Consider the following 26450-nt stretch of genomic DNA (forward strand, 5'->3'; position numbering starts at 1 on the left):
GAGGGTGAACTAGTGGTTAATAAAAGGTGAATGAAGAGCTAATGAAAGCTTGATGAGGATTAGTTAGGTCTAACGAGCGAGTAACAGTGGTTCATTAGGGTTTATGCGAGTTAATCAGAGATTAACGAGGGTTAATTAGAGTTAATGAGGGTTAACGAGCTGTCACCGAAGGGTTAACAAGCAGAACGCTGCTCCGCCAGGCCACGCCCACTGTCGATATGCTAATGAAGGGGCGTGGTTATGGTAAAACGAGGGGCGGGGCCTGGCGGCTCCCGTGCTCCCCCGGCAGCGCCAGCCGCAGCCCGGCACGGCGTGGCCCCCCCGGAACCCCATTTCTGGGGTCCCCCCCGAAATCCCACTTTTTGGGACCCCCTTTTGGGGACTTCCTTTTTCGAGGACCCCTCCTGTTAAGATTTCTCCTTTGGGACCCCCATTTTTGAGGATCTCCCTTTAAGTATCTCTTCCTTCCCCCCCCCCCCCCATCCTTTTGTGTCCCCTTTTTCAGCCCCCCCCCCCCATTTTTAGAACCCCCGCTTTAGGACCTCCATTCCAGTCATCTTCTTTGGAGTCCTCTCCTTTTGGGGTCCTCATTTTCAGGTCCCGCTGTTGCACCCCTTCCCCCGCCCCCCCCCAGTCGGGACTTCTTTTTGGGACCCCTTTTTAGGAACTTTTGGGGGACCCCATTTCTGGAGTCCTCCCCACAGGACCCCCCCCACACCATGACGGTGAAGTTGGACTTCGAGGAGTGCCTGCGGGATTCACCCTGGTTCAGGTACTGGGACCCTCCCCCCTAACCCCCCTTTCCCCCAAAACCCCTCATGCAACCCCCTCCCCTTTTGGTCTCACCCCAAAACGACCCCAAATTGACCCCCAGAATACCCCAATCAGCTTCAAATCAATGGAAGTGACCCCTGAAGACCCCAAAATAACGAAGATGACCCCAACCTCTCCAAAACTGATGGATATCGCCCCATAGCGACCCCTCAACGACTCATCGTCGTCCCCAGATGACCCCAAATCACTCCCAGATGGCTCAAAATCCCCCCAAAATGACCCTAAACTGCCCCAAAATGACCCTGAGGTCAATCAGTGATAAGAGACCCCGAACGTCCCCAGATCAACCCATACTACCCCAAAAAAGTGGCCACAAATGACCCCAGGTGACCTCTGCTCATCCAAAATGAGCCCCACAAAATCTCTCAGGGTGACCCCAAAAGGACCAAAACTGCCCCAAAATCACACCCCGCTCATCCAAAGTGATCCCAAATAATCATAAAATGACCCCAAATCACCCCAAAATCACCTCTACGTGACCCAGGCCGCCCCAATTCTCTTTCATTCGACCCACGGTCCCCACAAAATGACCCCAAAATCCATGAGAACGCCCCAAAATCACACTGAAATCAGCCCGGGTCACACTCAGTCATCCAAAAAGGGCCTGAATTGCCCCAAAAGAGCCTGAATGACCCCAAAATGATGCCCAGGATGCCCCAAATCACCCCCAAATTCCATCAAAATGGCCCCAAAGGAAAGAAAACGCCCAATTGCTCCAAATCACCGCTGTGCAAAAACAGAAAAAACACACGTGCAAGTGCCGCTAGTGCAAGAACTCCTCGTGCAAAGCCCTCCTGCTTGTGCAAGAACCTCGTGCAAAAATCACCCTGCTTGTGTGTGTGCCCTTCATGCAAGACCCTCCTTGTGCAAGGCTGCTGTGCTTGTGCAAAGGTGCCTCTCTTGTGCAAGGACTCCTCGTGCAAGATGCTCCTGCTTGTGCAAAGACACCTCATGCAATCACCCCCTCCCCTCGTGCAAGGACCTCTCATGCAAGAGCCACGCTTGTGTAAGGGCCCCCAGTGCAAGGACTCCTTGTTCAACACCTTCCTGCTTGTGCAAGGCCCCTGTGTGTGTGCAAGGACCCCTCGTGCAGGATGCTGCTGCTTGTGCAAAGGCACCTGGTGCAATTATGCCCTCCCCTCGTGCAAGGACCTCTCATGCAAGAGCCCCTCTCGTGTAAGGACTCCTTGTGCAAGGCCCCTGTGCTAGTGCAAGGCTCCTGTGTTCGTGCAAGGACCACTCGTGCAGGATGCCGCTGCTTGTGCAAAGGTACTCGTGCAATCATGCCCCTCCCCTCGTGCAAGGACCCCTCGTGCAAGAGCCCCTCTTGTGTAAGGACCCCCAGTGCAAGGACTCCTTGTTCAAGACCTCTCTGCTTGTGCAGGCCCCTCCCCTCGTGCAAGGCCCCCCTCGTGCAAGATGCTCCTCTTTGTGCAAAGACACCTGATGCGATAGGGACGCCCTCGTGCAAGGACCCTTGGTGTGCACGAGGGCACTCCTTGCACGAGGGAAGAGCAGAAGGGTGGGATGCAAAGGAGGGGGGAGGGGGGGATGTGAAAAAATAGGGGTTCCCCCCCAAAAGTGCGCCCGTGACGTCGTCCCGTTGCCATAGCGACGGCGGCCGCAGGAAACAGCGCAGGAAACTGCTGCCGACCGCAGCACCGCAGGGCCCCAAAATCGCCCCAAATCGCCCCAAAATCCGCTCCGCTGTGCACACGTGGGGCTGAGTGCAAGAAAAGAGACCCCACATTGCCCCCCAAAATCGTCTGAAATCAGCTCAAAATGGCGGCAGCATCACCTCGGGGCATCTGAAATTAAACCCGAATGGCGCCGCGTCGCCCCCGATGGGGCCCACACTGACACAAATTGCCCCAAATCCATCTCCAAGTGACCCAAACGGACCTAAAAACGACCCCAAGTGACCTAAACGTGACCCCGCATCACTCCCCTTACCAAAAATCGCCCCAGTTGCCCCTGGATGGCTCCAAATTGCTGCCAAATTAATCAAAACGACCCCAAATTGTCCCTGAATTATCACCAAACGACCTAAATTGTCCCTAAATTGTCACCAAATGACCCAAGCTGAAGCACGGGGACCCCAAATCGCCCCAAATCCCATCAGAATGAGCCCCAAAGTTTGTGAAAGCGGCCGAAAATCGCCCCAAAATGAGCCCAAATCAACCCAAAAATGCAAAGAACCCCAAACGGCCCCAGTGACACAAAGCGACCCCAAATACCCCCACATTGACCCCAAAACAGTCGCTCTGACCCAAAGTCACCTCCAGGGTGACCCTAAATTCGACCCAAACTGATCCGAAGTCAACCCTAAACCGAAGCGAACCCAAGGACCCAAATCCACCTCTGTCACCTCGAACGATCCCAAAAGTGATTCGTACATCACCCAAATTGAACTCAGCGGACCCCAAATGGTCCTAAATTTCCCATGGACACCAGAGCCCCTGAAATCGACCTAAATTCAACCCCAGTGTCCCCAAATTGCCCCAAACCGCCCCAAAATCACCCCCAGTCCTCTCAAATGATCCCAAATCGCCACAGATCAATCCCGGATCTCTTCAAGATTACCCCTAAAATACCAAAAATCACCCCAAATCATCCCAAAATCACCCTCAGTCCCCCCAAATTCACCCTCAGTCCCCCCAAAAATCACTCTCAATCCCCCAAAATCACCCCCGAATCACCCCCACCCCAAACCACCTGAAAGTGACCCCAAATCATCCCAAAATCATCTCAGTCACCTTATATGAACCCAAATCACCCCAAATCACTTTCAGTCACCCAGCGTGACCCCCAAATCCTCCCCGGTTTTCTCCCATTGTCCCAAATAACCCCAATTCCCCCCAAATGGTCCCCAAATCACTCCCAAATCTGTCCCCCCCCCAAAGGGCGGCAGTGGAGAGGCGGAGGCGGAGGTGTCAGAGCTGGAGACGCAGCTGGAGAAGGTGGGGGGTCCCCAAAAATGGGAGGGGTGCCCAAAAAAAGGGCCCCGTGGCTGGGGAGGAGGTCTCTGAAATGGAGGGGTCCTAAAAATGAGGGGGGGATCCCAAAAAATGGACCCCAAAATGAGGGGGGATGTGGGAGGGTAAAGGTGGGATTTGGGTCCCTGGGGGGAAGGGGAGGTCTGAAAGGGCTTAGGGGGTCCCCCCCAAAGGAAGGGGGAGGAGATAAAAAATGGGGGGGGGGGGGGCTAACAATGAGAGGGGTCCCTAAAAAGGAGGGGCGGGGGGGTTAGGAAGGGGGGGGGGCTGGTTAAGGAGTGGGGGCAATGTGGTTATGGGAGTCAGAGGGGGTTTAAGGGGTTCCCAAAAAGGGGGGAGACCCTCAGAAACACCAAAAAAGGGGAGTGGGTGTCTTTGATTTTGGGGGGCATGTCGCTTCCCCCCCCCTCCCCTTCCCGCAGGTGCTGAAGTTGGGGGGGGCCGTGCTGGAGGCCGGGCGGCAGCTGGTGGGGAGCAGCCGGGCGCTGGCAGTGGGGCTGCGAGAAATGGGGGGGGCCCCCCGAGGGGACCCCCTGCTGAGGGTGAGACCACCTCCCCCGGCCCCCAAAATATTTAGGGGAACCCTTGTGGAGGGGGGGGAACCCCAAAATTTAAAGGTTGGGGGGGTATAGCCCAAAATGAGGGTGTTTTGAGTTGGTGGGAGTGGGAGCTGGGGGGGTTATCACTCCGAAATTTGGGGGTTTGGGGCCGAAGAGTTCAATATGAGGGGGGTGGAGGAGGGCTGGGGGGTCATCGCCCCAAAATTTGGGGGTTTGGGAGGGAAAATAGCCTCGACTGGGGGGAGGGGCATCCCAAAATTTGAAGGGTTGGAGGGGGAAGAGCGCAATATGTGGGGGTGGGGGGTCAGCACCCCAAAATTTGGGAGGATCAGCACCCCAAAATTTGGGGGGGAAGACCCCAATAATGGGTGGGGGGGGTCCTAGGGTCTATTGGGAGGTCCTGGAGGAGGAGGCATCCCCAAAATGGGGAGTCCTGGGGAGGGGGGGCTTATGAGGAGGGAAGATTGGTAGTGTTGACCCCAAAAAAGGGAGGGGGCACTCCAAAATTGGGTCCTGGGTGTTGTTTGTTTTGGGGGGGGGGGGAGGTGGTTGTGAGATTTCTGTGTGTGTGGGGGGGGGGGGGTCCATGTGGGGGTTCCCCCCACCCCGAACCATTTCAGGAGGCCCTGGAGAAGCTCTGTGATTCACTGGAGCAGATGATGGACGGCCACGAGGTGCCCAAGCCCCGCCCCTTTCTCCAAGCTCCTCCCCCTGCCCCCTCCCCATTACAGTGACCCCCAATGTGCCCCCCCCCTCCCCAAAAAAATCTGCCCCCCCCCCCAGGAGCTGCAGGACAGCACCGAGCGGGCGCTGCGGCGGCACCTGCACGGACTGATGGAGTGAGTGGCACCCGATGGGGGGGGGGGGTCCCATGGGGGGGGTCCTAAGGGTGTCATGGGGGGCTGGGGGGCCATGGGGGGTACGGGGAAGCCATGGGGAGGAGCCTATGGGTGTCATTGGGGGGGGTTCTGGGGGGCTATGGGTGTCGTGGAGGGGATATAGAGGGTCGTGAGAGGGTGCTGTGGGGGTGGTCCTGAGTGGGAGGGGCTATGGGTGTCATTGGGGGGGTGATGGGGGGACATGGGTGTCATGAGGGGGTCCTATGGGTCCTGGGGGGGTGGGGTCCCGTGGGTGTCATGGAAGAGGTCAGATGGGTGCCACTGGGGGGTTCCTATGAGTCTTAGAGGGGGGGTCCCGTGGGTGTCATAGGGGGCTGTCCTACGGGTGTTGGGGTGTGGGGGAATATGGGGGCTCCTAAGGGTCCCATGATTATCGTGGGGGGGTCCTATGGGTCCTGGTAGGGGGTCCCATGGCTGTGTCGTGCAAGCGATCCTATGGGTGCTATGGAGGAGTTATGGGGGGGTCCTGGGGTTCCCACGAGTGTCATGGGGGGGGTCCTATGGGTGTCGTGGGGACCCTATGTGTTCTAAAGGGGGGTCCTATAGATCCCAAAGGATGGGGGTGGGGGTTCTCATCCCTCGTGTCCCGAACCCCCCCCCCCCAAACCTTTCCCCACCCTCCAGGGGGTGCCGGGTGGTGCGGGGGTCCCGGCGGGAGCGGGGCCGTGCCCTGGAGGCGCTGGGGGGGGCCCAGCAGCACCACGCTGAGGTCCCACGGCGTCGCCCCCACGAGGCACAGGAGGCGGCCGCCGCCCTGGGGGGGGCGAGGGGCGTGGCCAGAGCGCGGGGGCTGGACCACGTGATGCAGGTGGGCGGGGTTTGAGCTGAAACAGGGAGCTTAGGGGGCGGGGTTTAGGGTAAGTGCGGCTGAGAGGTGGGTGGGGATTGGAGGTAGGTGTGGATTGTGGGTGGGGCTTAGGGGTGGGTGTGACTAATGAGAGGGTGGGGTTGTGAGAAAGCGTGGCTTGGAGGTGGGCGTGGCTTAACAGTGGGAGGGGCTTTGTGGCTATATATGGCTCGTGGTGGGTGTGGCTTAAAAGTGAGTGGGTTTATGTGTGGGCGGGTCTGAGGGTGTGGTTTAGATGTAGGCGTGGCTTTATGTGGGCGTGATTTAAAGGTGGGCGTGTCTTATTGGTAGCCGTGGCTTTAGAACAGATGTGTTTTAAGGTGGGCGTGGCTTTTAGATGCTGATGTGACTATAGGGTGGGTGTGATTTAAATGTGGGCGTGGCCTAGTGGTGGGCGTGGCTTGGGAACGAATGAAGTGAATGGACAGGAGGAGCACTGAGAGGGGTGGGGGTTAGGGTGGGTGGGGCTTACTCGTGGGTGGGATTAGAATGGGTGCAGCTTGTGGGTGGGTGGGTACTAAGGTTGGGTGTGGCTGGGAGGGGCGGGTCTGGTGGGGTCGTGGTCGAGAGAAACCCCCCTCCCCCCCCAACTCTTCCATCCCCCTCCCCAGCTCAACGTGATGCGGGACAAGCAGAAAACGGAAACGCTGCAGTTTGTGAGTGGGGGAATTTGGGGGGCGGAGGTCCAGGGGGCATATTGGGGTGCAATGGTGTAGTTCTATGCAGGGATAAAAGGAAATGGGGGTGTAAGGAGCGATCTATGGGGTGATGGGGAACTGTGGGGGGGGGGGTACTGGGGACTCCATGGTGGGGATGGGGGATTGTAGAGGTATCTGGGGGTCTATGGGGGGGTTCTGGAAGTTCTGTGGGTCTACAGAGGAGATTTGGGAGCCCATGGGGGAGTCTGGGTTCCAGGGGGGGATTTGGGAGTATATGGGGTGGGGTTCATGAGGGGGTTGGGTATCCATTGGAGTGGGTCTGAAGGGTCGCAGAGTGGGATTGATGGGTCCAGTAGGGTGGGCACGGTGAGATCTATGGGTGCTCAAAGAGGATTTAGGATTCCGTGGGGTGATTTGGGACTCTACTGGAGCTCCATGGGTGGGATGTTGGGGCTCCATACGGTCGTCGTTCTCCCCCCCGACCCCCCCCGCAGGCTCTCTCCCTGTTGGCTGCCCACGCCTCCTTCTTCTCCCACGGCCACACAGCAGCTGCCTCATCCCAACCCTTCCGCACGCGCCTGGGGACACAGGTGAGCCCCCCATCCTGGAGTTTCAGTCCCCTTCTTATGGGGGAGGGTCTCCCCGGGGGTTTCTGAAGGGCTCGCCCTTGCTTTGCTCCTCTCAAGTTGGAGCAGATGGAGTTGGAGGCGGCGCGGAGGCAGCGGGACCTGGAGCAGAGACACGCGCTGCTGCTGCAGCAGGTGGGCGTGGTTAACGAGGTGGGCGTGGCCTGTGACGATAAGGGGGCGTGGTCTAGAGCGAGAGGCGCTGTGGGGGGCGTGGTTTACAAAGGGGCGTGGTTTTTTTTCTAATGGAGGCGTGGCCTCGTGGTGGGCGTGACCTCTGACTGCTCCCTCCCACCCAGGACCTGACGCAGGAGGTGGTGGGCGTGGCCAGCGGGGGGGCGGGGCCTGATGCCCCCCCCATGGAGGGGTACCTGTACAAGAGGGCCAGCAATGCATTCCGCACCTGGAGCCGGTACCCCCACCCCCAAATATCCCAAACCTCAAAATGCCCATAGACACCCTATAGAGACCCCATAGAGACCCACTGGGAACTGTAAGGACCGATGGAGAGTAGACAGGGAACCGTAGGGACCCCATATGGACTCATATGGAGACCTAACCCATAGAGACCCTATAAAGACTGCTAGAGAGACCCATAGAAATGCGTAAAGACCCTTTAAAACTTGTGGGGACCCCATAGAGATCATGGAGATCTATAGTGGGACCCATACGGACCCATAGTGAGAGCCACTGAGATCCATAGGGACCCCATAGAGACCCCATAGAGACCCATTGGGATCCATAAGGACCAATGGAGAATCCACGGAGAACCATAGGAGCTCATAGGGACCCCACAGAGACCTATAGGGACCCCATAAGGACCCATAGAAACCTATAAGGACACATAAAGAGACCGATAGAAATCCACAGAGGGATCCATTAGGGCTCATTAGGACCCACAGAGACCCCATTAGGGACCCATGGGGACCCATAGATGTTCATAGAGAAACCCATAGGGCAGAGACCCCATAGAGGCCCCATGAGGACCCATAGGGATCAGTAGAGACCTATGGAAACGCATTGAGACCCACACTCAGACCCACAGAGACTCCACAGAGAACCATAGGGAGACAAATATGGACCCCATAGAGACCCATAGGTTCCCCCTTCCCCCACCCCCTCTTCAGTTTTGGGGTCTCACCCCCCATTTTGGGACCCCCTCCCTCATTTTGGGGTCCCCACCCCCCTCCAGGCGCTGGTTCTCCATTCAGAGCAACCAACTGGTGTACCTCAAGAGGGCACAGGTAAGGGGAACTATTTGGGGCGGGGGTCCTAGCATTTGGGGTCTGGATTTGGGGGTGGGGCAGGTGGTAGGGGGGCAAGGTTTAGGGCAGATTGAGGTGGTTTGGGGATAGTTTGGGAGCGCAGCTTTGGGGTCACAGTTCCGGGGCCATTTGGGACCATTTGGGGGTTCAGTTTTGGGGCCGTTTGAGGGCCTTTAGGGGCACAGCTTTGAGGTCCCAGTTTGGGGCCACTTGTGACTATTTTGGGGTCAGTTTTGGGGGCTGTTTGGGGCAGTTTGAGGGCTATTTTGGCATTATTTGGGTTTTGGGGTCATTCAGAGTCACAGTTTTGGGGCCATTTGGGGGCTACTTGGGGTCATTTGGGGTCCCGATTTTGGGGCTGTTTAGGACTATTTAGGGTTCTGTTTCAGGATACTTTGGGGCAGATGGAGGCAGTTCGGGGCAGGGTTTTGGGGTCCCAGTTTTGGGGCTGTTTGAGGTGGCTCTGGGGTCCCAGTTTTGGGGTATCCCCCCCCCCCCGACCCGTGTCCCAGGACCCCCCCACGTGGTGGTCCCGGACCTGCGGCTCTGCACCGTAAAACCGTGTCCCGAATTGGAGCGGCGCTTCTGCTTCGAGGTGGTGTCCCCCAGCAAGTGAGTGTGACCCCCAAAAACGGGGGGGAACCTCAAAAATCTGGGGGGAGGACAACCCAAAATAGGGGAGGGAGGCAGGAAAAGGGGGTCTGTAAATAGGATGGGACTGAAAATGGTGGTGAAGGAGTTGATGGGGTGTCCCCATAAACTGGAACCCTAAAACTGTGGAGGACCCCAAAAATGGGGGGCCCTCCAAAATGGGAACCCCCCCTCCCCCCCTTGAACCCTATAACCCTTTTGGTATCACCCCCTAGAACCCTTTTGGGGTTCTTCCCCAGAACCCTATAACCACTCCAAGGTGTTGCCCCCCAAACCCCTATAACCCTTTTAGGGTACACCTCCCCAAAAACCCTAAAACCATTTTTTATGCCCCCTGAACCCTATAATCCTTTTAGGGAACCTCTCTGGATCCCAATAACCCTTTATGGTGCCCCCCCAAATCCCTATAACCCTTTTAGGATATACTCCCCAAAACCCTACAATGATTTCATCATCCCCCCCTGCCCTGAACTCCAAAACCATTCTGGTGTCTTTCCTAAAACCCCTATAACGCTTTTGGGGTGCCCCCCTCAGACACCTATAACCCTTTTGGGGTGTCCCCCTGAGACTCTATAACCCTTTTAGGTTACACCCCCAAAACCCTACAATGATTTCATCATCCCCCCCCGGCCCTGAACTCCAAAACCATTCTGGTGTTCCCCCTATGATCCCTATAAAACCCCTATGATCCTTTTGGGGTGCCCCCCCCCCAGACCCCATAACCCTTTTAGGGTGCCCCCCTAGACCCATAACGCTTTTGGGGTGCCCCCCCCAGGAGCTGTGTGCTGCAGGCGGACTCAGCGGGGCAGCAGCGCGCGTGGGTCAGCGCTGTGCAGAGCAGCATCGCCTCCGCCTTCAGCCAGGACCCCCCCCGCGGCCCTACAGGGGTGAGACCCCCACCCCACCCCCCAAAAACCCCCCCAAAGTGTCCCCAGGTCGGTTGGGATCCGCTGTGGGAACCCCAAAAACCCCCAGAACCACTGCGAAAAGCATCAGGATCCCCTTGGGTGGGAGGGAACCCCAAAACCTATTGGGATCACCCTGGGAATGTGGGAACCCCAAATAGCCCTAAACCCATCGGGATCCCTTTGGGTGGGAGGGAACCCCAAAAACCCCAGAACCACCCATTGGGTTCACCCTGGGAATGTGGGAACCCCAAATGCCTCCAAACTATCCCAAAAACATATTGGTATCCCAAAATCCTTAGGGGATGGGGGAAGGCATTGGGACCCCAAATTGTTTTGGGGTGGGTTATGGGACTCCAGAATCCTTATAGAGTGGGGGGCTATTTGACCCCAAATCTCAAATCCTTTTTGAGCGGGGGGGATGGGGGTTATGGGAATCTAAACTCTTAAGGAAGAGTTATAGCACCCCAAAATTCTTATGGAGTGGGGGGCTGTGGGACACCAAATCCCAAATCTTTTTCTTGGATTGAGGGCTATGGGACACCAAATTGTTATGGGGTAGGTTATGGGACCCCAAAATCCTTACAGGGTGGGGGATTATGGGACCCCAAATCCTTTTATTAGTGGGGGGGGAGGGGTGAGGAGTGGACCCTACATTCTTAAGTGAGAGTTATGGGACCCCAAACCCTAATAAGGTGGGGGAAGCTGGAACCCTAAACACTGCTATGGGGGTCTCAAAGCCCAACCCCCCACTCCCTGCTCCATTGTCCCCATTTCTTTTGCAGTCCCCGGGGTCGACATCGGGATCCGGGGGGTCCCGTGGGGGTCGTGAAGTTTTGGGGGCGATATTGGGGTTGGAGGGGAACGGGAACTGCTGCGAGTGCCGAGCGCCCGACCCCGCCTGGGCCAGCGTCAACCTGGGCATCACACTGTGCATCGAGTGCTCCGGGATCCACCGGTGAGCCCCCGAATCCCATTATTTCACCCCAAAATTCATCACTTCACCCCGAAATCTCCATCTGGATCCCTAAATTCAGCCCTGAGACCCCAAATCTTATAAGCGGTCCTATAAGAATCCCTATAAAGATCCCTAACCCTGCTGACCCCAAATGAGCGTAGAGTGCTCTCCCACTGTGCCCTCAAATCCCATTATTTCACCCCAAAATTCATCACTTTGCACCCAAATCTCTGTCTGGATCCCCAAATTCAGCCCTGAGATCCCAAATCCTATTAGAGTCCCTAGAGGGGTCCCTATAGGGGTCCCTAAACCCTGCTGACCCCAAATGAGTGTTGAGTGCTCTCCCACCGTGCCCCCAAATCCCATTATTTCACCCCAAAATCTCCGCCTTAATCCCAAATCCATTCCTGAGAACCGAAATCCCTACACTGACCTCAAAGAGACCCCCTCCCCACCCCCATAAGAAACCCCATAAAGACTTCAGGGTCCCCACCCCCATGACCCACCTAACACCCCTGTGATACCTTCCAGGACCTTAAGGATCCACCCCAGGCTCCCCCAACCCCATAAGAACCCCCATAAGGACTGTGAGGTCCCCCTCACGCCCCCCCCCAAACACCCCCATGACACCTTCCAGGACCTTAAGGATCCCCACTAGAACACCCCAGCTGCTATATCCCTCTTCCAGGACCTTAAGGATCCCTCCTCCCCCCACCCTCATGAGAACTCCCATAAAGACTTTGGGGTCCCCCCCACGACCCCTCTAACACCCCTATAATACTTTCCAGGATCTGAAAGACTCCCCCCCCCCCATGCCCCCTCACAACACCCCATGACCCCCAGACGCCCTCATATTCCCCTTCCAGGACCGTAAGGACCCCCCAAACCCGATAAGAACCCCCACAAAGACATTTGGAACCACCCAGGATTTGAGGACCCCCCCCCCCCTAAAAACCCCATTTCTTTTTGCCCCCCACCCCCCCCCCAGGAGCCTGGGGGTGCACTTCTCCAAGGTGCGCTCGCTGACACTGGACACGTGGGAGCCTGAACTGGTGAAGGTAACTGGGAGCACTGGGATGGACGGGGGAGGGGCGGATGGGGGGGGTCTGGGGGGGAGATCCACCCTCTTTAAATTCGTTCCCCCTCCCGCCCCCCGAATAAAAGCTGATGTGTGAGTTGGGGAACCGCGCGCTGAACCGCATCTATGAGGCGCGGGTGGACGAGATGGGGGTGAAGAGACCCCACCCCGAGTGCTCACGGTGGGTGAGACCCCCCCCCCCCAAAAAAAATCTCCCCTCCTCCCCCCCCCCAAAGGCCCTCCAGAACCACAACGACCCCAAACCCCCCTCCATAACCCCCCCACACCCAAATTCCCTAGACCCCCACCTTGGGGCTCCCCAGAAGCCCCAGATCATCTCAGGACCCCCCCTCCCTCATTAAACCCCCTCAAACCCCATTAGAATCCTCCCAGGAACCCCCCCCCCCAAGAATCCCACCCCAAAACACTTCAGACCCCCACCCCCAGGTCCCCCTCAGAACCCCTATCCCCTCAACCCCACCCCAAAACCCTTCAGACTCCCCCCCCCAAAACCCCACAAGCCCTCCCCAAGACCCCAGTGCAACCCCCCAACCTCAGCCCCCCCAGATCCCCCTAAGACCCCTCCCGACAGAATACCCCAACCCCCCCAACTTCCCCCCAAGACCCCTCCAACCTCACTCCAAAACCCTTCAGACCGCCCCCTAAGGTCCCCCCTCCCCCCAACCCAAGATCCCAAAGCCCCCCAGGACCCCCCTCCCCGGTGCCCATCCCCCCCCCATAGGGCGCAGCGCGAGGATTGGATCAGAGCCAAATACGTCGAGAAGAAATTTGTCACCCGCCTCCCGGGGGCGTGGCCTAATAAACCCCGCCCACCACGCCCCACCCCCCGAGGAAGCCCCGCCCACCACGGCTCCCAGTCGACAGGTATTGGGTGAAGAGGATGAAGAGGGCGGGGCTTGAGGTGATGGTGGGCGGGGTTATAACTCGGGTCTCACTGAATGGGCGTGGCTTTGTGCTGACAGTGCACAGTGGGCGTGGTCTATGCGATAGTGGGCGTGGCTAAAAGCGTTGTGGGCGTGGTCAGTGATATGATAGCATGGCCTGACCCCGATTTCTGCCCCATTTCCACCCGGTTTCTCCCCCCCACAGAGCCTGAGCCGTCCCCCACCCTTCACCCCGGGGCTCTGCTCTATTGGGGGGCACAGCACCGGCGCCTCCCGGCCATGGCCGACGCTTTGGCCCACGGTGCTGACCCCGGTTGGGCCAACGCAGCTGAGGAGCACCGCACACCCCTCCTGCAGGCCGTGGCTGTGGTAATGGGGGCTGGGGGGGCGTCACCCTATTGGGATCCCAATGGAGGGGGTGACCCTTATAGGGATCTCCCCCTCCCCGCTTATAGAATTCGCTGCTGGGCTGTGAGTTCCTGCTGCAGAACGGTGCCAGCGTCAATCAGAGCGACAGCCACGGGCGCGGGCCGCTGCACCACGCCACTATGCTGGGTCACACTGGGTGGGTGTGGGGGGGGGGGGGGGGGAAATGGGGTGGGGGCAGTGGGGGCTCAGCATCCTTACCTTATGAATGGTGGTGGTGCTCATCCCTGATGTGATTGGATGGGAAGCTAAGTAGGGTTTATAGGGGTTACTCCTGGATGGGTGACCCCAATTTCCCACTTAAATGAGTGGTGGCTGTGGTCACCGCTTTGGTAGCTGGATGAGAAACTAAGCAGGGATTGTCCTGTCCTGCTTTTGGATGGGTGACCATCACAGTGGAATCCCTACTTTTAACAAGTGGTGGCTGCGGTCCCACCTAATTCAGCACTGTGAGAAGCTCAGCAGGAACTCTTGGGTTTGCTCCTGGATGGGTGACCCCAATCATTTTCCATTTAAAGGATTGGTGGTGGTGCCCACTCCTAACACTACCCCCACAAGAAGCTCAGCAGGGATTGCCCTGTTCCATTTTCAGATGGGTGACCCCAAGTCCTTATTCCTTTGAATGGTGGCGGGGTTCAACCCCAGTGTGGCTCCACGGGCAGCTCAGCAGGGTCTGCCCTGGTTTGCTCCTGGATGGGTGACCAACTGGGGAGCGATCCTCTCTTCCCTTTGAGGGATCCCCATTCATTTTGGAGTATTCTCCATTCACTTCTGAGATATCTCCATTCCCTTTGGGGAAGGGGCCCTACTTGAGCAGACCCCTATTTACTTGGGCCTCCTCCATGTCCCAGAACAATTTCTGTCCCATTTGATACTTGAATGGGATCTGTCACCCCTAAATCCCAACCCCATTGCCTCCTCCACTCAATATATGTGTTCCCTCACCCCATATATGTGTCCCACCCCCCTCCCACCCCATTGCAGCCTGGCATGCCTCTTCCTGAAGCGCGGTGCTGACATCAACGCGGTCGACGCGGAGGGGAAGGATGCCCTCACCATTGCCATGGAATTGGCCAATGCCGATATCGTCACCCTGTGAGCCCCCTTCCCACCCCATGGGTGACACCTCAGTTGGGGTGGGGGACCCCCACCTCATCATCCCCTATCACTGATTTCTGCCCCCCACCATCTGCCTTCAGGCTGCGGTTGGCCAAGATGCGGGAGCTGGAGGTGGCCCAGGGACAGACCAGTGGGTTTGGGGGTCTATTTGTGGGTTTGGGGGTGAATCTCTTGAGTTTTTGGGTCAATCTTTGGGTGTTGGGCTGGATCTCTGGGTTTTGGGATCAATCTCTGAAATTTGAGGTCAATTTCTGGGATTTGGAGTCAGTCTCCACAGGAGGAGGTAAATCTGTGGTTTTGAGATAAGTCTGGGGGTTTGGGGATTAAATTCTGTGGGATTTGGGGTCAAACTTTGAGTTTGGGGGTTAATCACCCCAGGTTTGGGACATCCTGGAGCCTAAGTTTGGGAGGGAACCCTTGGGTTATGGGAAGGGAATAGGAGTTCTGGGGTGTGGGGGAGGTTTGGGGGGGGGGGGGAGGGACGTTGAGATTGGGTCAACCCTAAGAGTGAGAACTCCCAGAATTTGGGGTTCTCCATTGGGGATGTTTTGTGGGGGTGTCTCTATTTTAGGGTCCCCACACTTCTCTCCCCCTCCCCAGGTGATGACACCTACCTCGACATCTTCCGTGACATCTCTCTCATGGCTTCTGACAACCCCGAGAAGCTCACCCGTGCCCCCTCAAAGCACTCCACCCTATAGATCAGTCCCCTTGAGGGCCACATCCCCATTTGTTAATTAAAATAAAGGAATGGCCTTATTTTTTCTCAGGCAACTGTTGGGGTACCTAGAATGGGGTGGTTATGGGACCTAGAACCGTGCCCCTCTAAAGCCCTGGTGAGGGTTGTAAAATCATTTTTTTCCTCCCCAAAATAGCAGTGTCATCTAAAAGCAAACCCCCAAAATCTGCAATCTCAAATGTGTCCTGGTTTGGATACCTAGAACCAAACCCTCAAATCTACTGTTTCAGATGAGTCCTGGTTGGGATACCACAAACCCAGTTCCCAAAGCTGCAATCTCAAATGGGTTGCGGTTGGGTAACCTAGAACCAAACCCCTAAATTTGCCATCTCAAATGGGTTGTGGTTGGGTAACCTAGAACCAAACCCCTAAATTTGACATCTCAAATAGGTTCTGGTTGGGGAACCAAGAACCAAACCCCTAAATTTGACATCTCAAATAGGTTCTGGTTGGGGAACCAAGAACCAAACCCCTAAATTTGCCATCTCAAATGGGTTCTGGTTGGGGAACCAAGAACCAGACCCTCCCCTCCCACACTCGTGGGTACAGAAGGAGGGATGCAGACCAGGAAAAGCTTTATGGGAGATGAGGGTTTAATTAGATTAATTGGATGGTGAGAGGGGAACTGAGGGGAGCTCGAGGCCTTTAGATACTGAATCAGGAACTCCCTCTACGGCACTGCCATCGCTCCGGGGAGTGCGGAAGAAGCTGGGGAGAGTGAGGATGAGGAGGCTCCCAGCCAGGAGAAAGGCACCAGCAGCAAGGAAGGAGACCTTGAAGTCCCCGGTCAGGTCCCGCAACCAACCTAGAAGGGAGCATTGAGGAACCTAGAACCCCCAAATAAGGCACCCCCCACATGCCCCCATGAGTAGTTCTAGGTCACCCAAACCTCAAGGTGCATAAATGATGTCATTTTGTAACCCCAAATTATGGGGAATCAGGCCAAGAACCCCTCCTATGCGTTCCCAGTGATCAATTCTAGATTCCCCAAGTCCATGAAACATCAATGGCATTGTTTTATGACCCAAAATGATGGAAAATTAGGCCAAGCCCCCTACTACCCCCCTCCCCCCAGCTATGTGTTACCCATGATCACTTATAGATAACCAATCTCCATGACACCTCAAAGGTGTCATTCTGTGCCCCAAAATGATGGGAATGATAGGCCAAGAACTGCTCCCGGATTCCCCCAGTGACCGGTTCTAGGTCACCAAACTCAATGACATGTCAACGGAGTTATTTTTTGACCCCAGATGGTGGGAAATTAAGCCAGGAACCACTCCTGGATGTGCCCCCTTGACTGGTTCTAGGTCTCTTCAACCCCACGACACCCCCAGCCCCACGTCAGACCCCCCATCTTACCAGCAAAAGGTGCTCCCAGCAGCGACCCAATGCTCTCAAACATCTGCATGAGGCCAATGGCATGCAGCAGCCTCCCGGCACCCACCACCTCGGCCACACCGGTGAACTGGAGCGGAACGATGGCACCAGCGCAGAACCCGTAAGCCAAAGCCAAGGCTGTGAGACCCCCAAAGGTCGTCCCCAAAGGGAGGAGCAGCAACGCCAACCCCGTCAGCACGGACCAAGCGAAGAGGTGACGGAGCAGGGAGGCGGTGGGGCGGGCGGCCAACAAACCAGCCACCACCCGCCCAATGCCATCGGCCACTGCCGTCACCGCCATCACCAGCCCGGCGTGGTGTTCGTCACACCCCACTTCCTGGGCTCGGGCTGGCCCGTGGACGTGGGGCACGTAGTAGCCGGCGTCTACCAGCACGAAAGCCAACGCGTAGCGGAGGAAGGGGCCATGACGCAGCAACTCGCACAATCCCGCTTGGCTGTGTGGCGGCAGTGGTCGTGGGGACTCGTTGGGGACATCCAAGGGGCGAAGCAAGGCACCAGCCACCATCAGGTTGAAGGAGAGGGCGGCCAGCAGGAGTAGAGACCCCCGCCAGCCGTAGGTGTCCAGCAGCAGTGGGATCAGTGGCCCCAGGGCCAGTCCCACGACGCTGGCACCCGCCATGGCCAAGCCGGTGGCCATTGCACGGCGCGTTGGGAAATATCGGCTCACGGCCCCCAGGGAAGGGGTGAAGACCAATGCCCAGCCCAGGCCTGCCAGGAGAGGTTCTAGGTCAGACAACGGGGTGAGTGGTTCTAGGCCACCCTATGATTTGGGTCAACCTGTGTATTGGGGTGGTTCTAGGTTATCCAATGGATTGGAGTAGGTTAGGTCAACCAGTGGCTTGGAGTGGTTCTAGGTCAGCCAATGGGATGGCTTGGTTTGGGTTCCCTAATGGTTTGGGGTGGTTCTAGGTCAGCCAATGGAATGGCGTGGTTTGGGTTCCCTAATGGTTTGGGGTGGTTCTAGGTCAGCCAATGGAATGGCTTGGTTTGGGTTCCCTAATGGTTTGGGGTGGTTCTAGGTCAGCCAATGGGATGGCGTGGTTTGGGTCAAACAATGCAGTGGGGTGGTTCTAGGTCACCCAAACGAACTGCATGTTTTAGGTCACTAAACATCTCCCACCCTTCACCCAAAGAACCCCACGTTCTAGGTCACCCAACCCTCACCCAGAGAACCCTCCTGCCCTAAGGTCACTCAACCCTCTTCCCATCCCTCACCCGAAAAACTCTTGCATTCTTGGTCACTCGACATCTCCCACCCCTCACCCACGAAACCCCACGTTCTAGGTCACCCAACCGTACCTGCCAGCAGCCCCACGCTGAGGTAGAGGTGGGACAGACGGGTGGCGAAGGCCCCCAGGAGGAAGCCCATCCCCGCCAGGAAGCCCCCGGCCATGACAATGGGGCGGGCGCCATAGCGGGTGCTCAGAGCGCTGCCCAGGGGCCCTAAAATGGGGAGGGGGAGTGGTTCCCCCCAGCCCAGAGATCCTCACTGCTGAGGATGGGACCCCCCCCCCAGTGCCCCCGTTTCCCCCATTGGCCCCAACGTCCTCCAGTGTTCCCCATTGTCCCCAGTGTCCCCTCAACGTCCCTTTAATATCCCTAACGTTCCCCCAGTGTCCCTAGTTCCCCCAATTTCCCCCACTGCCCCCCCAGTGCCCCACTCACCCCCCAGCTGCAGCGATGCGATGGCAGCAGAGCCCACCCAGGCCACGGCTCCTGCCTGCGCCCCAAAGGACCCCCCCAGAGCCCCCAGACACAGCCCCAGTGCCCGCAGCCCCCCAAACACCAGCCCCGCCTGCAGGAAAGCACCCCCCACCACTGCCCACCCCCAGCGGGGTGTAGAGGAGACCCCCACCATGGAGAATGGGGGGAGGGGGACACACTGTGGGGTGAGGGAGGGGAGACGAGGTGAGGGGGGGCAATGAGGTCAGGGGGTGAAATGGGTTGGGGGGGAACTGGGCTGGGGAGGACAATGAGGTGAGGGAGCAATGGGGTGGACAATGGGGTAAGTGGGGATAAATGGGATAAAGGGGATAACGGAGTGGGGGGGGTCAATGAGGTGTGTGGGGGCAATGAGTTAAGTGGAAAATGGGATGGGGGGCAATGGGATAAGGGGGGTGGTGGGATGAGGTGAGGGGGAGTATTGAGATGGAGGTGGGCACTGGGATAAGGGGGGGGCACTGGGGACAATAGGGGGACAATGGAACAAAGTGTGGGGGACACACAAGGGCCGGGGGGAAACTGGGATGGGGGGGGGGGGACAGGGCACTGGGACGAGGTGGGAGCACTGGTGTCTGGGAGGAGCTCAACCATCCGGGGCGGGGGGGGGCAGCTGCAAAAAAGGAAAGAGATTATGTGGGGGGGAGTGATCCTCTTAGTTAGGGGGGGGGGGGTCCCCGGTATGGGGGGGTCTCAATTGTCCCCATCCACTCCGTACCTGGGGATGGCCTCGGGACAGCTCCTGGGGGGGGCAAAGTCCGCTTTGGGGGTGGGGGGGGGACGACAAAGGGGGACATTTCCTTGAGCCTCTGTTAATGATCCACCCCCCCTCCTGCCTTGGAGACCCCCCCTTGGGCAAAGGGCACAGAGAGGGAGGGGACAGTGAGAGGCACGTGAGTTCAATGGGGGGGGGGGGCATATGGGTCAGAGTCCTATTAGGGGGGTGCATCTGGGTTTGGGGGTCCATGGCAGGGAAAGCAGGAGGAGGGGCATCTGAGACTTTTTTTTTGGGGGGGTGGGGGGGGAGAAATGCAGCAAATAGAGATGGGGGGCACCTGGGTTCTATGTGGGGGGCAGGGGGGTGTCCTAGGGTCAGGGTTCCATGTTGGGGGGGATCCCATCTGGGTGAACCAGAAAGGGGACATTAGGGGGTGGGGGCATTTTTATTGTCCTATGGGGAGGGGGGGTGGCCACATGTGAGTCATGGTGCTGGGGGGGGAGGTAGGAAGGGGGGCACCCAGGGGTGGGGGCATTTGTCCCATCTGGGTGCCTTGGGGGTGTCTCTTGGGACCCATGGTGTTGGGATGTGTATGAGGAGCATTTTTAGGGTCTGATCTCTACCCCTGATTTGGGGTGAAAAGCTGCAGTTTTGGATCTGAAGCATTTTCCTCAGTGACAGCATTTAGGTCTCTGTTTTTTAGGGTCAACCCCTCAGGTTTCGGCACATTTTAAATGACCAAAATCCTCATTTTTGGGGCTGGAAGCTCCCCTTTAAGTTCTGAATCACATTTTTTTGTGTCCAGATTGTCAACGTTAGGGCCCCAAACCCCGTTTTTAGGCTCAAAATCTTCATCCTTAGGATCCAAACCCTCTATTTTATAGGTCCCAAAGCCTCAATCTGGGGTCAAAATCCTCATTTTTAGGATCCAAAGACTCATATTCATGGCCCACACCCCCATTTTTTTTTGGAACCCTAAGCTTCATTTCATGCTTCAAAGTCTCATTTTTATTTATATATTTTTGTGCCAACAAACATCTTTGGGTCCAAATTGTAGGTTCCTGAGGCCCTAAAGCCTCATTGTAGGGTCAGAATCCTCACTTCTAGATCTGCTCCTCAAGTTTATGGGCTTTGTTTTAGGCCAGTTTTGTGTGGTTGGTTCTAGTTAACCCAACCAGGACCTATTTGAGACAGCAGATTTGGGGGTTTGGTTCTAGGTAACCCAACCAGGACCTATTTGAGACAGCAGATTTCAGGGTTTGGTTCTAGGTAACCCAACCAGGACCTACTTGAGACAGCAGATCTCGGGGTTTGGCTCTAGGTAACCCAAAGAGGACCTATTTGAGACAGCAGATTTGGGGGTTTGGTTCTAGGTAACCCAAACGGGACCTATTTGAGACAGCAGATCTGGGGGTTTGGTTCTAGGTAACCCAAGCAGGACCTACTTGAGACAGCAGATTTCGGGGTTTGGTTCTAGGTAACCCAACCAGGACCTATTTGAGACAGCAGATTTGGGGTTTGGTTCTAGGTAACCCAATGAGGACCCATTTTAGTTCTGGGTTTTGGAGGTTGGCTGAAGCCAGGAGCTCAGACCGAGACCAGAACTGTGTCATAAGAACACGGAACCAAATACTTTGCACAATTAAAATATATTATACAAATCTGAGGTACAGAATGAGAACGGGAGAATGATTTGGGGTCCTGGGGGGAGTGGGATGGGGTCGGAGTGGTTCTACCACAGCGATATCCACAGGTTCAGCTCCACTCCAACGTGTAATCTCTGCCTAACTCCAGTGCGAGATCGTCGATCAAAAGGACCTTGGGGAAAAAAAAAATAATAAAATAATTTTTGAAGAACATATATATACTAAAATAAACATATATTTTTTGAAGTAATGGAGTTTAAAAAATAAAAATCTTTTGGCCCAAAGTAGTAATTTCTGTGCAACAATTGCATGTTTGAGCCTCATCGTGCAATATTTAGCTCTCCTTCTGTCCTCATTTTTCTACCTCAGAATTGTGTAGTTGGACGTTTTGGGACAAAAAAATCTTTTATCTTTCACTGATATGTACATATTTGATATTTTGACCTCTTGTCCCTCTATTTTTCCCTCTTCACCTTTTTCCTCTCCAACCATCCTATATTTCAGACTCTCGGGACACGATCTATTCGCTCTTCTTTTCTGTACATTTTTTCCTATTGAATTAATTTCATATTCCAACCTCTCGTCACACAATCCTCTCTCTTTTTGTTAAACAGATCCTTTTTCTACCTGGTAGTTCTATATTTTTACCTAAATCCTGAATTTCAGCCTCTCGTCACACAATATGATCTTTTTTTTTTTAAAGAAATATGGATGTCCTGATCAGATTTCCTTTAATCATATTTTTTTTGCTTAATAAATTTCCGTTTTAACCTTTCATGACACGATCTTTTATCTTCCCTTTAATCTGTATTTTCATACCCAGATCTCTATTTTGTCTTCATTATGTCTATTTTTCCATGATTTATTTTTTAATTAATTCATTGTGAACAAATTTATTTATTTTATTGTATTTTATTCTTTAATTCCCCATTTTCTATCAAATTCTATATTTTAAAGTCTTGGGACACGATACTTCAGCTTTTCCCTTAGATATATTTTTCTACGTAACAATTCCATGTTTTGACCTTTTCTCACTCAATCTTTTCTCTCTTCTGGCAAAAAATGCACATTTTATACCAAACAATTCCATATTTCGACCATTTCTCACTCCATCTTCCACCTCTTCTCAAAACGACTCTTTTTTCCTACGTAACAATTCCCTATTTTGACCTTTTTCTCATTCACTCTTCCATCTCCTCTCGAAAATAATTATTTTCCTATGTATCGATTCCATATTTTGACTTCTCAATCTTCTTGCTTTTACCAAAATTACTCATTTTTCTACCTAACAATCCCATGTTTTGACCTTTCCCCACTCAACTTTTCATCTCCTTTCACAAACACATTTTCCTACCCAACGATCCTCTATTTTCACCTTTTCCCACTTCCCGGAGACACACATTTTCTCCGTCACCATTCCCTATTTTCACCTTTTCCCACTCCACCTTTCCGCTCTCTTCACCCAACCTCACATTTTTCCACCCAACAATTCCCCCCCGGCTTCTCCCCACCTGTGTGGTGCCGTCGTATGTCACGACGTGTTGTGACGGTAGCTGTACGCCGTTCTCACGCACACTCAGCTGCTGCACCGCGGTGCTCTGCCCCAGCACTCGGACGGTGCGGATGCGCAGCGCGTTGGGGTCGGCGTAACCGTGGTGCTGCACTGTGATCTCCAGTGTGTTCTGACGGGGGTGAGAAAGGACAGTGGTGGTCAGAGTCCACTTTTTTTTTTTTTTTTTTTTTTAATTTTCTATTTTAATTTTCTATTTTAATTTTCTATTTTAATTTTCTATTTTAATTTTCTATTTTAATTTTCTATTTTAATTTTCTATTTTAATTTTCTATTTTAATTTTCTATTTTAATTTTCTATTTTAATTTTCTATTTTAATTTTCTATTTTAATTTTCTATTTTAATTTTCTATTTTAATTTTCTATTTTAATTTTCTATTTTAATTTTCTATTTTAATTTTCTATTTTAATTTTCTATTTTAATTTTCTATTTTAATTTTCTATTTTAATTTTCTATTTTAATTTTCTATTTTAATTTTCTATTTTAATTTTCTATTTTAATTTTCTATTTTAATTTTCTATTTTAATTTTCTATTTTAATTTTCTATTTTAATTTTCTATTTTAATTTTCTATTTTAATTTTCTATTTTAATTTTCTATTTTAATTTTCTATTTTAATTTTCTATTTTAATTTTCTATTTTAATTTTCTATTTTAATTTTCTATTTTAATTTTCTATTTTAATTTTCTATTTTAATTTTCTATTTTAATTTTCTATTTTAATTTTCTATTTTAATTTTCTATTTTAATTTTCTATTTTAATTTTCTATTTTAATTTTCTATTTTAATTTTCTATTTTAATTTTCTATTTTAATTTTCTATTTTAATTTTCTATTTTAATTTTCTATTTTAATTTTCTATTTTAATTTTCTATTTTTATTTTCTATTTTTATTTTCTATTTTTATTTTCTATTTTATTTTCTATTTTTATTTTCTATTTTTATTTTCTATTTTTATTTTCTATTTTTATTTTCTATTTTTATTTTCTATTTTTATTTTCTATTTTTATTTTCTATTTTTATTTTCTATTTTTATTTTCTATTTTTATTTTCTATTTTTATTTTCTATTTTTATTTTCTATTTTTCTATTTTTTATATTTTTCTATTTTTATTTTCTATTTTTCTATTTTTTATATTTTTCTATTTTTATTTTCTATTTTTCTATTTTTTATATTTTTCTATTTTTATTTTCTATTTTTATTTTCTATTTTTTATATTTTTCTATTTTTTCTATTTTTATTTTCTGTTTTTATTTTCTATTTTTATTTTCTATTTTTATTTTCTATTTTTTATTTTCTATTTTTATTTTCTATTTTTCTATTTTTTATATTTTTCTATTTTTATTTTCTATTTTTATTTTCTATTTTTTATATTTTTCTATTTTTTCTATTTTTATTTTCTATTTTTATTTTCTATTTTTTATTTTCTATTTTATTTTCTATTTTTCTATTTTTTATATTTTTCTATTTTTTCTATTTTTATATTTTAGATTTTTATTTTATATATTTTTTATATTTTCATTATTTCATTTCATTATTTCATTTCATTATTTCATTTCATTATTTCATTTCATTATTTCATTTCATTATTTCATTTCATTATTTCATTTCATTATTTCATTTCATTATTTCATTTCATTATTTCATTTCATTATTTCATTTCATTATTTCATTTCATTATTTCATTTCATTATTTCATTTCATTATTTCATTTCATTATTTCATTTCATTATTTCATTTCATTATTTCATTTCATTATTTCATTTCATTATTTCATTTCATTATTTCATTTCATTATTTCATTTCATTATTTCATTTCATTATTTCATTTCATTATTTCATTTCATTATTTCATTTCATTATTTCATTTCATTATTTCATTTCATTATTTCATTTCATTATTTCATTTCATTATTTCATTTCATTATTTCATTTCATTATTTCATTTCATTATTTCATTTCATTATTTCATTTCATTATTTCATTTCATTATTTCATTTCATTATTTCATTTCATTATTTCATTTCATTATTTCATTTCATTATTTCATTTCATTATTTCATTTCATTATTTCATTTCATTATTTCATTTCATTATTTCATTTCATTATTTCATTTCATTATTTCATTTCATTATTTCATTTCATTATTTCATTTCATTTTATTTCATTTCATTATTTCATTTCATTTTTTAAAAATATCTTTCATTTTATTGTATTCTTACTTTATTTTAATTCTACCTTACTTTAACTTCTGTTCTATTTTATTTTATTTTCTGTGGTATTTTCCCGTATTCTATTTTATTTTGTTATATTCTATTTTATTTTGTCATGTTATTTTGTCGTATATTGATTTATTTTATTTATGGTGTTGCATTCTTTGTATTTATATTTATTTTGTTTCATTTTAATTTAATTTGTTGTTCTTATCGAGGTGCTCTAAAAAAAAAAAAAAAAGCATATTCTCTATGTAATTAATTTTTTGAATGTTTTTCACCCCACCAACCTGGCGAGCAATAAACGAGGTCAGCAGATATGCGCCGTCCTCATACGCATCTGGCAGAGAAGAAAACAATACATTAAACCCAATCCATTTGGTCTTAATTAGAGAACTTCTAAATAGGGAACAGAGCTGCAGAAGTAGAGCTCTTCTTTTCATGGTGGCCACTCCAAATGTGGGGGAATTTCCCCCGAAATCGCACCGATGCGAACGCCGTCGTCCCAGTAGAGCTGCCCCTCCGCCTGCTGGCTGTCGTTCAGGGCCACCAGAAGTGTGAATGGGTTCTTTCGGCTGCGAAGAAAAAGCAAGAAAATAAAGGGAATTTCCCCAAAATCCCATTTTGTGCCCCTCAAAAATGAGATATATTTTTTGACGAGAATGAATTGTGTCGCAGTTACGTTGCGCGCAACCCCAAGTGATCTCGTTTTGATGGAACTTAATGTGTTTGAATGTAATTGAGAGTGGGATGGATGGAGAAAAAGAAAAAGAGAGGAAACTGCCTCGAAATTCTGGTCAATTTTCTGAAATTCCCACAAAATTGGAGGTGTTTCCAATGTGAAATTGCATCAATATTCACAAAGATTTCATTCTGATTGCTTTTAACGTGTTTGAATTTAATTGAGAGTGGAATGGAAGGAAGACAACGGGAAGATGAAACCGCCTCAAAATTCAGATCCGCTCTCTGAAATTCCCCCCCACATTGGAGGGGGTTGGGTTTCCCAACGTGAAAACGCGACAGTTTTCATGGAAATTTGGACGCGAAAGAAAACGAATATGTGAAATCTATTCACTGCTCTGATAAATATTGACCAAAAAATGGCAGAAATGTGAGTGGAATCTGAAGGCAGTTGGTCAACTGTTGATCCCACCTGAAGGTGGTGGTGTTGGCGGGGGTCTGCTGGGGGAGGATGTAACCGCCGCGGACGTGGAGGTTGATGTGCTCCAAAGGAGAGTTCAGATCTTGGAATTGTCCCCGGAAGCCGATGTATTCACCCTTTTTTGGGGGGGAGAAATGAGAAATGATTTTGTTAATTAGATAAAAATTGTATGAAATAGACAAAGAGTTGGCGCCGCTCGTCGTTGGAATGCAGAAATAGCGCTGCGTTTTCAAAACAAGGTCTGAAATTCGGATGAAACGGTCGTAAAGTTATGAAGCGATGCCCAAAGTGAATATATTCATCCTATCTGTGGAGGAAAGCCCACACATCTTAAACATTATTTCATAAATGATGTAGATTTGAGGAAGCGTTAAGAAAGTCAGCCCTGCCCATCTTCGAAAATGGGAAATATTCCGTGATTTCAAAACTGCATTTGAAGTGTGGATGAAACAGTTATATATTTCTAAATTGACCCCAGCACCAATATTTTCATCCTATTTATGGAAAAAAAACAACCCAAAAACAACCCAAATTATACAAATGATTTTGTAAATT

General features: G+C 51.0%; 3 protein-coding genes across 3 annotated transcripts in view; 1 reads left to right on the forward strand and 2 right to left on the reverse strand.

Moving 5' to 3' along the window:
- Positions 1–623: 623 nt before the first annotated feature.
- Positions 624–15498, forward strand: ACAP1 (ArfGAP with coiled-coil, ankyrin repeat and PH domains 1). Its single transcript, XM_065730387.1, is given in 24 exon segments — positions 624–772; positions 2447–2543; positions 3738–3794; positions 4253–4372; positions 5011–5064; positions 5174–5229; positions 5914–6097; positions 6748–6792; positions 7290–7385; positions 7482–7556; positions 7721–7833; positions 8614–8665; positions 9199–9204; positions 9207–9298; positions 10113–10224; positions 11028–11200; positions 12189–12258; positions 12365–12459; positions 13021–13163; positions 13389–13552; positions 13639–13748; positions 14594–14704; positions 14809–14858; positions 15329–15498. Coding segments are annotated over 24 exon segments (2229 nt in total). The 5' UTR covers positions 624–719; the 3' UTR covers positions 15430–15498.
- Positions 15499–16042: 544 nt separating this feature from the next.
- Positions 16043–18726, reverse strand: LOC136044873 (monocarboxylate transporter 13-like). Its single transcript, XM_065730386.1, has 4 exons — positions 18534–18726; positions 18168–18311; positions 16830–17576; positions 16043–16272 (listed from the first exon to the last, which is right to left on the reverse strand). The coding sequence occupies exons 1-4, from the start codon at positions 18724–18726 to the stop codon at positions 16070–16072; spliced, it is 1287 nt and encodes a 428-aa protein (XP_065586458.1). The 3' UTR covers positions 16043–16069.
- Positions 18727–20665: 1939 nt separating this feature from the next.
- The window catches only part of LOC136044875 (maltase-glucoamylase-like), a gene marked incomplete at its 5' end in the record, with an annotated part of 32306 nt that continues 26521 nt past the window's right edge, over positions 20666–26450 (reverse strand). The window contains 5 exon segments of the mRNA XM_065730388.1: positions 20666–21123; positions 22463–22633; positions 25024–25073; positions 25220–25308; positions 25887–26011. Of these exon segments, the coding sequence (XP_065586460.1) occupies positions 21061–21123; positions 22463–22633; positions 25024–25073; positions 25220–25308; positions 25887–26011 (498 nt within the window).

Source organism: Cyrtonyx montezumae, unplaced genomic scaffold, assembly GCF_038088225.1.
Source record: "Cyrtonyx montezumae isolate F1298 unplaced genomic scaffold, pur_monq_1.0 scaffold_123, whole genome shotgun sequence".
In the NCBI taxonomy this organism is placed as follows: Eukaryota; Metazoa; Chordata; class Aves; order Galliformes; family Odontophoridae; genus Cyrtonyx; species Cyrtonyx montezumae.

Excerpts from the sequence above, each read along its gene's own strand:
- LOC136044873 (XM_065730386.1), bottom strand. The coding sequence starts at position 18,726 with ATGGTGGGGGTCTCCTCTACACCCCGCTGGGGGTGGGCAGTGGTGGGG. Across the intron at positions 17,577-18,167 it reads CAGCGTGGGGCTGCTGGCAG|GCCTGGGCTGGGCATTGGTC; the intron begins GTACGGTTGGGT and ends CTCTCCTGGCAG. Across the intron at positions 16,273-16,829 it reads GCTGGGAGCACCTTTTGCTG|GTTGGTTGCGGGACCTGACC; the intron begins GTAAGATGGGGG and ends GCTCCCTTCTAG.